This window comes from Mustelus asterias, unplaced genomic scaffold (assembly GCF_964213995.1).
Source record: "Mustelus asterias unplaced genomic scaffold, sMusAst1.hap1.1 HAP1_SCAFFOLD_1496, whole genome shotgun sequence".
Lineage (NCBI taxonomy): Eukaryota > Metazoa > Chordata > Chondrichthyes > Carcharhiniformes > Triakidae > Mustelus > Mustelus asterias.
The window spans coordinates 1-13,152 of NW_027591441.1; the positions used below are offsets into that span (position 1 = coordinate 1).

Here is a 13,152-nt window from a genome sequence, read left to right on the forward strand (position 1 = left end):
GCTTCCAGACGTATTTCCTGTGCTGTTTGGGTTGGGTTTTCTCAGCCTCTCTCTCTCTCCACAATACATTCAGCATCTCTTCCTGACTTTCCCTCTGCACTGTCGGTTTTTACAGCCAACCTGAAGCAGGAAGGACAGCTGGAACAAAGAGGGGAGGGAGTGGGGAAGGGGTGGGGGGGGGAGAGTGTTTAAACAGGAAAATCCTCGATGGGATATTTTCTCCAGCAAGGGGAGAATGCCACTCTAGCGGGGCTGCTGAGATCTCCGGACAGCCCCGGGAACTGAAATTGACACTGCCTGTGCATTTCACTATCATGCGAGGAGAGAGCCTCATTGAAATGACTCCAGCCTCCCTGGCACTGGGTCTCTCTGTCTGAATGTGCAGAGAGTGGTGGGGGGGGGGGAGAGAGGAGAAATGAGGAACTGATGAGAGAGAGAGAGAGAGGGGGCTTGGGGGGGAAAAAAACATACACAGCAATCAACAAAAAAATAACCATTGCATGTTGAAATGAACAAGAGGATGCTCGTGTAGAGAGAGAGAGAGAGGGGAGTGAGCTATTTAATAAAACCCTCATCCCTTACAGTATTTTGTTTTCTGGGCTTAATTTTGGACTGAAACACTGAGGATGTCTTCCAGGCTAACCTTACCCTCTCCTACTGAACGCTGTTTGGAACATGTAAGTAAGAGGGGAGAGGGAGGGAGGGAGGGACGTGACTGTGCAATTGCCTTCAAAAAAAATTTTTTTTTAAATGCCCCCTTATTTCCCATTTCTGCATTGGCGTGTAGAGGGAGAGACAGCTTCCCACTGTCTTCCTAACAGAAATCATTTTCACCAACTGTGTATCTGTGAGGGGTTGATCCATGCATGTTTTGTTAGTCCCCACCTATGTTCTGTTCACCTATTTGTCTAATTGACATGTATTGCATCCTGCCACATCTTGGTATATACGATGCCTTAATTAAAATGTAACGTTTCTTAGGCCGTGTCTCCGTTGTGCCTAGCTTTTCTGCGTGGTGTATTTAGTCATCTGTCTTTATTGTATCTTAATTGTATAGCATATTTATGACATAATTGTGTGTGGATAAAATTGTAATTTACATATATTGCCGATCTTGTAACTGTCTCAATCGCCTGCCATCCATCTCTTGTATTTGTGAAGCCAGATTGTGTTTGTATTGGGGGGGAATATTGGGGAGGGGGTTTCGCAGGTATTCTGAGTATCGCGTTATTGCTTCTGTTCCCACCAAAGTGGGGTGGGGGGGGGGGGGGGGGGGGCTTTTGATTGATGTTCTGTGGCGTGTGTCACGCAAGGCCTCAGAGTGGGGGAGGGAGGGGGTGGGGAGGGGGAGGATCTTTCCCCCATGACTTGATGGCTGAGGGAGAGCTGGCGGGGAGAGTTGCATTTATATAGCGCCTTTGGCCTCCTCGGGGTACCCCTCCCCAAGTGCTTTTCAGCCAATGGTACGTTTCTAAAGTGCGGGGACTGTTGTTATGTAAGAGGTGGGGGTGGGGTGGGGGTGGTGGGGACAGCAAGTTCCAGCGAACGCCAACATGATTGCCCCCCCCACCCACACTCTCCCCGTGTTGCTTTTCTTGGGGTAGTGGTCGCGGGGTGTTTTTATGTATGCCTTGGTGGGTGGCACAGCGGGTTAGCACAGCTGCCTCACAGTGCCAGGGACCCGGGTTCGATTCCCGGCTTGGGTCACCATCTGCGGATTCTCCCCGTGTCTGCGTGGGTTTCCTCCGGGTGCTCCAGTTTCCTCCCACGGTCCAGAAGACATGTAGGTTAGGGTGGATTGGCCATGGTAAATTGTCCCTTAGTGCCCAAAGATGTGTGGGTTAGGTGGATTGGCCATGCTAAATTGTCCCTTAGTGCCCAAAGATGTGTAGGTTAGGTGGATTGGCCATGCTAAATTGTCCCTTAGTGCCCAAAGATGTGCAGGTTAGGTGGATTGGCCATGCTAAATTGTCCCTTAGTGCCCAAAGATGTGCAGGTTAGGTGGATTGGCCATGCTAAATTGTCCCTTAGTGTCCTAAGATGTGCAGGTTAGGGTGGATTGGCCATGCTAAATTGTCCCTTAGTGCCCAAAGATGTGTAGGTTAGGTGGATTGGCCATGCTAAATTGTCCCTTAGTGCCCAAAGATGTGCAGGTTAGGTGGATTGGCCATGCTAAATTGTCCCTTAGTGCCCAAAGATGTGTAGGTTAGGTGGATTGGCCATGCTAAATTGTCCCTTAGTGCCCAAAGATGTGCAGGTTAGGTGGATTGGCCATGCTAAATTGTCCCTTAGTGCCCAAAGATGTGCAGGTTAGGTGGATTGGCCATGCTAAATTGTCCCTTAGTGTCTAAAGATGTGCAGGTTAGGTGGATTGGTCATGCTAAATTGTCCCTTAGTGTCTAAAGATGTGTAGGTTAGGTGGATTGGCCATGCTAAATTGTCCCTTAGTGTCTAAAGATGTGCAGGTTAGGGTGGATTGGCCGTGCTAAATTGCCCCTTAGTGTCCAAAGATGTGCCGGTTAGGTGGATTGGCCATGGGAAATATGTAGGTTTCGGGCATAAGGCAGGGGAGAGGGCCTGGTTAAGCTACTCCGTCAGACAGTTGGTGCAGACTCAATGGGCTGAATAGCTGCCTTCTGCCCTGTATGGATTCTAATAAGGAATCCTTCCAGCCAATGGTGACGGGCACTGGGATCCTGCTGTTCCTCATTCCCTCTCCATTATCCCATCAGTGGCTCATCCTCTCCCCTTACTACAGATCTCTCTCTCCCAAAGCCTTGTCAGTCTTTGGCAGGCCTCTTTACAAACCCTCTCCATTAACTCTCTACCCTCTTTCCCCACCGCCTAACCCCCTAGCACTTATTTCCCTCAATTCCTACATTTCCGTTTCTTAACTTTCCAAGTTCTGTGACATGATGTCCACGTTATAAAGTGGATGTAGAGGGTATTGATTTGATTTATTATTGTCACATGTATTAGTATACAGTGAAAAGTATTGATTCTTGCGTGCTGTACAGACAAAACATACCGTTCATAGAGAAGGAAAGGAGAGAGTGCAGAATGTAGTGTTACAGTCATAGCTAGGGCGTAGAGAAAGATCAACTTAATGCGAGGTAGGTGCATTCAAAAGTCTGACAGCAGCAGGGAAGAAGCTGTTCTTGAGTCGATTGGGACGTGTCCTCAGACTTTTGTATCTTTTTCCCGATGGGTGCGTGGGGTCCTTAATTATGCTGGCTGCTTTGCCGAGGCAGCGGGAAGTGTAGACGGAGCCAATGGATGGGATGGTTTGCGTGATGGATTGGGCTACCTTTGTAGTTTCTTGTGGTCTTGGGCAGAGCAGGAGGCGCAAGTAAGATTGACAAGGATGTCCTTGGGCTAGGGGTCGGAGTAATCTAGGGGTGCTGTGTTACAACTCAGCATGTCTGAGTTGCAATACGTGCTTGTACGTGTATGTTGTAATCTGGAGCTATGGACACTGATGGTCCAGGATAATTGGGGTTGCCAACTGGGATTAAATGTATCCCTAGAGGTTCTATCACATGAGTTGCCCCCCCTCCCCCAACCTCCAGCCATTAGTCGGCCAACACATCCATCCCTGTGACATACGGCCTTCCAACACCAATCGGAAATCACAAAGACTCATCACCCAATTGCTTGACTTTTGGCCAAACAACCTTTTATCCCATTTTCAACATTTTACATAGAATCCTACAGTGCAGAAGGAGCCATTCGGCCCATCGAGCCTGCACCGACCACAATTCCACACAGGCCCTATCCCCGTAACCCCATGTAGTTACCCTGCTAATCCCCCTAACACACAGCGGCAATTTTCTATGGCCAATCCACCTAACCCTCATAATTTTGGACTGTGGTAGGAAACCCACGCAGACACAGGGAGAACGTGCAAACTGCACACAGGCAGTGACCCAAGCCGGGAATCGAACATAGGCTGGGTTACATTAACACTGCAATGAAGTCACTGTGAAAATCCCCCAGTCGCCACACTCCGGCGCCTGTTCGGGTACACTGAGGGAGAATTTAGCATGGCCAATGCACCTAACCAGCACGTCTTTGGAGTGTGGGAGGAAACTGGAGCACCCGGAGGAAACCCACGCAGACACTGGGAGAACGTGCAGACTCCACACAGACAGTGACCCAAGGCCGGAATTGAACCCGGGTCCCTGGCGCTGTGAGGCAGCAGTGCTAACCGCTGTGCCGCCGTGCTGTCTCATATGTGGTAAAGAGAAATGTTCAGAAAATAAATGACCAAAATATCCCTTTTTCTTAATATCCCGTTGATTTTTCCCCGGGGTCGCACACAGCGGTGAACTGGAGATTGATGTTCAATTCCAGGAGACTCCTGGCCCATCCTGGAGGGATTGGCCACCCTACAGATGTTCCAATATTCTGTCGGTTGCGTGGCTGACCCCACGTCTCTCCATGTCCATGTCTCTCCCGGTCTTACCGCCAGGCATTGGCGTGTTTGGAAGGATTTTGCAGGTTGACACTCAGCCTGTTTGGCGGCGTTATGAACGCACCTTCCTTGGCAGTCAAGTCCTGGGGTGGGACTCGAACCCGGAGCTTCTGTCTCAGAGGCAGGGACACTGACCCCACTGCGCCACAAGACCTCTGCTTCACAGGGTGCATTGGGGATATATAAATAGAAATGTGACCAGTTTCTGGAGACCTAGAGATGACCAGTGGAAAAGTTACGTCAATCCTGTGTAGAAAGGTGGCACAGAGCTTAGCACTGCTGCCTCACAGCGCCAGGGACCGGGGTTCGATTCCGGCCTCGGGTCACTGCCTGCGCGGAGTCTGCACATTCTCCCCGTGTCTGCGTGGGTTTCCTCCGGGTGCTCTGGGTTCCTTCTCACACTCCAAAGATGAGTGGGTTAGGTGGATTGTCCAGGCTAAATTGCCCCTTAGTGTCCAAAGATGGCTAGGTTAGGTGGATTGGCCATGGTAAATGTGTGGGGTTACGGGAATAGGGATATGTAGAATCATAGAATCCTACAGTGCAGAAAGAGGCCATTTGGCCCATTGAGTCTATACCGATCACAATCCCACCCAGGTCTATCCCCATAACTCCATGCACTTACCCTAGCTAGTCCCCCCTGACACTAAGGGGCAACTTAGCAAGGCCAATCCACCTAACCCGCACAACTTTGGATTGTGAGAGGAAACACAAGCACCCGGAGGAAACCCACGCAGACACGGGGAGAACGTGCAGACTCCATACAGACGGTGACCCAAGCCTGAGAATCGAACCCAGGTCCCTGGTGCTGTGAGGCAGCAGTGCTAACCACCGTGCCAACATCCCGCTCCAGATGTGCAGGTTAGGTGGATTGGCCATGCCAAATTGTCCCTTAGTGTCCAAAGATGTGCAGGTTAGGTGGATTGGCTGTGCTAAATTGCCCCTTAGTGTCCAAAGATGTGCAGGTTAGGTGGATTGGCCATGCTAAATTGCCCCTTAGTGTCCAAAGATGTGCTGGTTAGGTGGATTGGCCATGGTAAATTGCTCCTTGGTGTCCAAAGATGTGCAGGTTAGGGGGATTGGCCGTGCTAAATTGCCCCTTAGTGTCCAAAGATGTGCTGGTTAGGTGGATTGGCCATGGTAAATTGCCCCTTCGTGTCACGGGGACTAGCTAGGGTAAATATGGGGATAGGATCTGGGTGGGATTGATGTCGGTGCAGGCTCGATGGGCCGAATGGATTCTATGTTTTTCTATGGTTCCATGAACCTTGGTTAGACCACACTAGGAGCACTGAGTGCAGTTCTGATCTCCATAATTTAGAAAGATGTTAGAGTGGTATGTACGAGTCTCACAGTGTGTTTCTGAGGAATGGTCCCAAAATTGATGATCAGGACAGATTGAACAGGCTGGATCTCTTGTCTGGGTGAAGGATTTTAATGTGTCAATGTAGAGAAGCTGCTTACACATGCAGGATGATGGTGGGAGAGCACACACAGGCTGTAACTGGGGTGGGGGTTCAAATATATAGATCATAGAATCCCTACCCCAAATATATAGATCATAGAATCCCTACCCCAAATATATAGATCATAGAATCCCTACCCCAAATATATAGATCATAGAATCCCTACCCCAAATATATAGATCATAGAATCCCTACCCCCCCCTCCTTTCACGCCCCTCCCCCTCCCCCCCGGACAGGGCATCTCAAGCAGACTCTAACCTCGTAACTCCACATATTTACCCTGTTTACTAATATTTGATTTGATTTATTATTGTCACATGTATGAACATACAGTGAAAAGTGTTGTTTCTTGCGCGCCATGCAGACAAAGCATACCGTTCATAGAGAAGGAAAGGAGAGAGTGCAGAATGGAGTGTTACAGTCGTAGCTAGGGTGTAGAGAAAGATCAACTTAATGCGAGGTAAATCCATTCAAAAGTCTGACGGCAGCAGGGAAGAAACTGTTCTTGAGTCGGTTGGAACGTGACCTCAGGCTTTTGTATCGTTTTCCAATGGGAGAAGGTGGAAGAGAGAATGTCCGGGGTGCGTGGGGTCCTTGATTATGCTGGCTGCTTTGCCGAGGCAGCGGGAAGTGTAGACAGAGTCAATGGATGGGAGACTGGTTTGCGTGATGGACTGGGCTATGTTCACAGCCATTTGTATTTTCTTGCGGTCTTGGGCAGAGCAGGAGCCCCATACCAAGCTGTGATACATCTGGAAAGGATGCTTTCTATGGTGCATCTGTAAAAGGTGGTGAGAGTCGTAGCTGACATGCCAAATTTCCTTAGTCTTCTGAGAAAGTAGAGGTGTTGGTGGGCTTTCTTAACTATAGTGTCAGCATGGGGGGGAACCAGGACAGGTTGTTGGTGATCTGGACACCTAGAAACCTGAAGCTCTCGACCCTTTCCACTTCGTCCACATTGATGTAGACAGGGGCATGTTCTCCACTACGCTTCCTGAAGATGATAATTGTCTGTATCATTTTATTGACATTGAGGGAGAGATTATTGTTGCCGCACCAGTTCACCAGATTCTCTATCTCATTCCTGTACTCTGTCTCGTCATTGTTGGAGATCCGACCCACTACGGTGGTGTCATCAGCAAACTTGAAAATCGAGTTGGAGGGGAATTTGGCCGCAGTCAGAGGTGTATGAGGAGTATAGAAGGGGGCTGAGAACACAGCCTTGTGGGGCACCGATGTTGAGGATGATCGTGGAGGTGTTGTTGTTGCCTATCCTTACTGATTGTGGTCTGTGAGTTAGGAAGTTCGGGATCCAGTCACAGAGGGAGATGCCGAGGCCCAGGCCACGGAGTTTGGAGATGAGTTTCATAGGAAAAATGGTGTTGAAGGATGAGCTGTAGTCAATAAATAGGAGTCTGACATAGGTTATTATCGAGGTGTTCCAGGGTTGAGTGCAGGGCCAGGGAGATGCCATCTTTTGTGGACCTGTTGCGGCGATAGGCAAACTGTAGTGGATCCAGGTAGTCCGGGAGGCTGGAATTGATTCGTGCCATGACTAACCTTTCGAAGCACTTCATAATGATGGATGTCAGAGCCACCGGACGATAGTCATTAAGGCATGTTGCTGGCTTTTTGTTGGTACTGGGATGATGGTTGTCTTCTTGAAGCAGATAAGGAACTCAGATTGGTGTAATCCCCCTCAGCCACACTCCTGGGACAGTAAGGGGCAATTTAGCATGGCCAATCCACCTAACCTGCACATCTTTGGGCACTAAGCGGCAATTTAGCATGGCCAATCCAACTAACCGGCACATCTTGGGACATTAAGGGGCAATTTAGCATGGCCAATCCACCTAACCTGCACATCTTGGGACATTAAGGGGCAATTTAGCATGGCCAATCCAACTAACCGGCACATCTTGGGACATTAAGGGGCAATTTAGCATGGCCAATCCACCTAACCTGCACATCTTGGGACATTAAGGGGCAATTTAGCATGGCCAATCCAACTAACCGGCACATCTTGGGACATTAAGGGGCAATTTAGCATGGCCAATCCACCTAACCTGCACATCTTGGGACATTAAGGGGCAATTTAGCATGGCCAATCCAACTAACCGGCACATCTTGGGACATTAAGGGGCAATTTAACATGGCCAATCCAGCTAACCTGCACATCTTTGGACACTAAGGGGCAATTTAGCACGGCCAATGCACCTAACGTGCACATCTTTCGGACTGTGGGAGGAAACCGGAGCACCCGGAGGAAACCCGCGCAGACACGGGATAACCTGCAATCTCCACAGAAAGTCACCCAAGGCCGGAATTGAACCTGGGTCCCTGGCGCTGTGAGGCACTCTGCCACCGCGCCACCCATTACATATGCTGGTCACTGATAAATCCTATCGAGGAATAGTTGGGATTACGTCTTCACCCAGAGATAAGGAGAATGTGAAACTGGCTCCCACAAGCTGTAGTTGCTGAAGGTACAAAGCTGGGTGGGAAGGGAAACTGTGAGGAGCTTTTTGGCAGGTTCGGTGTGTGGGTAAGGAGGTGGCAAATGGGGCATAAGGCGGGAGACGGGAGGTTATTTACTTGGGTAGAAAGAATAGCAAAACTGAATACTTGATCAAGTGACGAGAAACTCCTAACCGTTGGTGCTGGGGAGTATGTTGGTGTCCTTGGATACAGAGTACAGAAATTTACCATGAAGTTACAGCAAAGATTAAGATGGAACATTATTGTTATCGAAAGGATTGGAACACTCAAAGCAAGGAATTCGATTTGATTTATTATTGTCACATGTATTAGGATACAGTGAAAAGTATTGTCTCTTGCGCGCTATACCGACAAAGCATACCGTTCATAGAGAAGGAATGGAGCGGATGCAGAATGTAGTGTTACAGTCATAGCTAGGGTGTAGAGAAAGATCAACTTAATGCGGGATAGGTCCATTCAAACGTCTCACAGCAGCAGTGAAGAAGCTGTTCTTGAGTCGGTTGGTACGTGACCTCAGACTTTTGTCTCTTTTTCCCCGACGGAAGAAGGTGGAAGAGAGAATGTCCGGGGGTGCGTGGTGTCCTTAATTATGCTGGCTGCTTTGCCAAGGCAGCGGGGAGCGTAGACAGAGATGATGGATGGGAGGCTGGTTTGAGTGATGGACTGGGCTACGTTCACAACCCTTTGTAGCTTCTTGCGGTGTTGGGCAGAGCAGGAGCCCAGACCAAGCTGTGATACAACCAGAAAGGATGCTTTCTATGCTGCATGATGCACCATATTGTGCAAGGAAGCCTTATTATGTGCAGTTCTGGTCTCCCTACCTATGGACGAGGTTTACTAGATTCCTCAGATGAGGGGGCTGTCCAATGAGGAGAGATTGAGGATTATGGCCGGCTGCTAGGATTTCAAGGTGATCTCATTGAAACAGGTGAGATTGAGAGCGGGAGGGACAGGGTAAATTCTAAAAGACTGTTTCTACTTCTGGGAGAGACCAGAACCAAGAGGTTATTGTCTCAAATTTGACCTGAAGATCAATGTCTAGGATACGTATTCAATGGAGGACAAGGGAGATGGCGCCTGCTGTGGACCTGTTGCGGCGGTAGGCGGATGGTAGTGGATCCAGGCAGTCCGGGAGGCTGGAATTAATTCGTGCCATGACTCACCTTTCGAAGCACTTCATAATGATGGATGTCAGAGCCACCGGTCGATAGTCATTAAGGCACACTGCTTGGTTTTTCTTTCGTACCGGGATGATGGTCGTCTTCTTGAAGCAGACAGGGGCCTCAGATTGATGTAATCCCCCTCACCCACGCTCCTGGGACACAAAGGAGCAATTTAGCATGGCCAATCCCCCTAACTACACACCTTTGGACACTAAGGGGCAATTTAGCATGGCCAATCCACCTAACCTGCACATCTTTGCACACTAAGGGGCAATTCAGCATGGCCAATCCCCCTAACCTGCACATCTTTGGACACTAAGGGGCAATTTAGCATGGCCAATCCAGCTAACCTGCACATCTTTGGACACTAAGGGGCAATTTAGCATGGCCAATCCCCCTAACCTGCACATCTTTGGACACTAAGGGACAATTTACCATGACCGATGCATCTAACCTTTTTGCTTTCCCATAGGAAGGCTGTACGTCACAAGGCTGGTGTGTTGGCCGAATGATGGCTAGAGTTTGGGAGGGGAGGGGGGGGGGGTGCTTTCTTTAATTGTTTCATGCTGGGTGGGTGTCGCTGGCTAGGCCAGGATTTGTTTCCCCATCCCTAATTGCCCCTTGAGAAGGTGGTGGGTGAGCCACCTTCTTGAACCCGCTGCAGTCCCCGAGGTGTAGGTACACCCACAGTGCCGTTAGGGAGGGAGTTCCAGGATTTTGACCCAGCGACAGTGAAGGAACAGCCAATATATTTCCAAGCCAGGATGGTGAGTGACTCGGAGGGGGAACTTGCAGGTGGTGGTGTCCCCCATGTGTCTGTTGCCCCTTGTCCTTCTAGATGGTAGAGGTCACAGATTTGGAAGTCTAAGGAGCCTTGGTGAGTCGCTGCAGAGCATCTTGTAGATGGGCCACGCTTTTGCCGCTGTGCATCGGTGGTGGAGGGAGTGAATGTTTGCGCCAATCAAGCGGGGCTGCTTTGTCCTGGATGGTGTCGAGCTTTTCGAGTGTTGTTGGAGCTGCACCCATCCAGGCAAGTGGGAATTTCACAGTGACTTCATTGCAGTGTTAATGAAAGCCTTACTTGTGACTAATCTTTGGTTTTACTTTAAGTATTCCATCACACTCCTGACTTGTGCCTTGCAGATGTTGGACAGGCTTTGGGGAGTCAGGAGGTGAGTTACTCTCCCAGTCTTTGACCTGCTTTGGTGGCCAGACTATGTATATGGCTGGGTCCAGTTTAGTTGCTGGTCAGTGGTGAACCCCAGGGTGTTGAGAGTGGGCATTCAGTGATGGCGATATCATTGACCGTCAAGGGGCGATGGTTAGATTCTCTCTTGTCGGAGATGGTCGTTGCCTGGCATTTGTGTGACGCCAATGTTAGTTGCCACTTGTCAGCCCAACCTTTCAGATGCTGAAACCACATATACATTTATTCACAGTTAATCATTTAGGACTGAGATAAAGAGAAATGTCTTCACTCGGAGGGATGTGAATCCCTGGAATTCGACTCTCCAGAGCGTTATCGACGTTTCACCGTTGAGTGTCGGAGATGAAAGAAATGTCGGATATTTGGGGAAATTAAACAATGTTTAAGGTGGCAAAGTGTCGTTGAGGTGGCAGATCAGCCCCGATCTTATTGAATGGCAGAGCAGGCTCGATGGGCCGAATGGCCAGCTCCTGCTCCAATTTAATATGTAGCGATATTTGAGTTGAATAATGATTTTGATTTGATTTATTATTGTCACATGTATTAACATACAGTGAAAAGTATTGTTTCTTGCGCGCTGTACAGACAAAACATACCATTCATAGAGAAGGAAAGGAGAGAGTGCAGAATGTAGTGTTACAGTCATAGCTAGGGTGTAGAGAAAGATCAACTTAATGCGAGGTAGGTCCATTCGGGCGGCACGGTAGCACAGTGGTTAGCACTGCTGCTTCACAGCTCCAGGGACCTGGGTTCGATTCCCGGCTCGGGTCACTGTCTGTGTGGAGTTTGCACATTCTCCTCGTGTCTGCGTGGGTTTCCCCCGGGTGCTCCGGTTTCCTCCCACAGTCCAAAGATGTGCGGGTTAGGTTGATTGGCCATGCTAAAAAATTGCCCTTAGTGTCCTGGCATGTGTAGGTTAGAGGGATTAGCGGGTAAATATGTAGGGATATGGGGGTAGGGCCTGGGTGGGATTGTGGTCGGTGCAGACTCGATGGGCCGAATAGCCTCTTTCTGTGCTGTAGGGTTTCTAAGATTCTAAAAAGTTGTTCTTGAGTCGGTTGGTGCGTGACCTCAGACTTTTGTATCTTTTTCCCAAAGGAAGAAGGTGGAAGAGAGAATGTCCGGTGTGCATGGGGTCCATGATTAAATTGGCTGCTTTTCCCAGGCAGTGGGAAGTGTAGACAGAGTCAATGGATGGGGTGGTTGACGTATTTAAGAGGAAGTTGGATAAGCAGAGCGGCACGGTGGCGCAGTGGTTAGCACTGCTGCCTCACAGCGCCAGGGAGCCGGGTTCGATTCCGGCCTCGGGTCACTGTCTGTGTGGAGTCTGCACATTCCCCCCGTGTCTGCGTGGGTTTCCTCTGAGTGCTCCAGTCCCCTCCCACAGTCTGAAGATGTGCAGGTTAGGTTGATTAGACATGCTAAAAGGTCCCTTGCTGTCCAAAGATGTGCAGGTTAGGTGGATTAGCCAGGCTAAATTGTCCCTTAGTGTCCAAAGATGTGCAGGTTAGGTGGATTGGCCATGCTAAATTGCCACTTCGTGTCCAAAGATGTGCAGGTTAGGTGGATTGGCCATGCTAAATTGCCCCTTAGTGTCCAAAGATGTGCAGGTTAGGTGGATTGGCTGTGCTATATGGTTCCCTTAATGTCCAAAGAAGGTTAGGTGGACTAGCCATGGCAAATTGTCCCTTCGTGTTGGGGGGGTAGCAGGGTAAATATGCGGGTTTATGGAGATAGGGCCTGGGTGGGATTGTGGTCGGTGGAGACTCGATGGGCTGAATGGCCTCCTTCTGCTCTGTAGGGATTCTAGGCTTCTAAGCAATTGTGGGAGAAAAGAACAGAAGGATATGTTGGCGGGGAAAGGTGAACTAGGGGGTTGGCATGGACCAGGTGGGCTGAATGACCTGGTTTTGTGTTATCTGGCTGTAAATTGGGAGAGGGGAGTGTGCAGCGGGATCTGGGTGTCCTTGTGTACCAGTCGCTGAAGGTAAGCATGCAGGTGCAGCAGGCGGTAAAGAAGGCAGATGGCATGTTGGCCTTCATTGCGAGAGGTTTCGAGTACAGGAGCAGGGATGTGTTGTTGCAATTATACAGGGCCTTGGTGAGGCCACACCTAGAGTATTGCGTGCAGTTTTGGTCTCCTTTTCTGAGGAAGGATGTTCTTGCTCTCGAGACAGTGCAGCGAAGGTTTACCAGGCTGATTCCGGGGATGGCGGGACTGATGTATGAGGAGAGATTGACTAGGTTAGGATTGTTTTCGCTGGAGTTCAGACGAATGAGGGGGAATCTCATAGAGATTTATAAAATTCTAACAGGACTGGGCAGGGTAGATGCAGGGAGGAT

At 49.5% G+C, this 13,152-nt stretch overlaps 1 protein-coding gene across 1 annotated transcript in view; it reads left to right on the forward strand.

Annotated features, from left to right (window-relative positions):
- Positions 1-478: 478 nt before the first annotated feature.
- LOC144488369 (MAP/microtubule affinity-regulating kinase 3-like) overlaps positions 479-13,152 on the forward strand; it is a gene marked incomplete at its 3' end in the record, with an annotated part of 65,800 nt that continues 53,126 nt past the window's right edge. The window contains exon 1 of the mRNA XM_078206430.1: positions 479-677. Coding sequence (XP_078062556.1) covers positions 627-677 — 51 coding nt within the window. The remainder of the gene's footprint in view (positions 678-13,152) is intronic.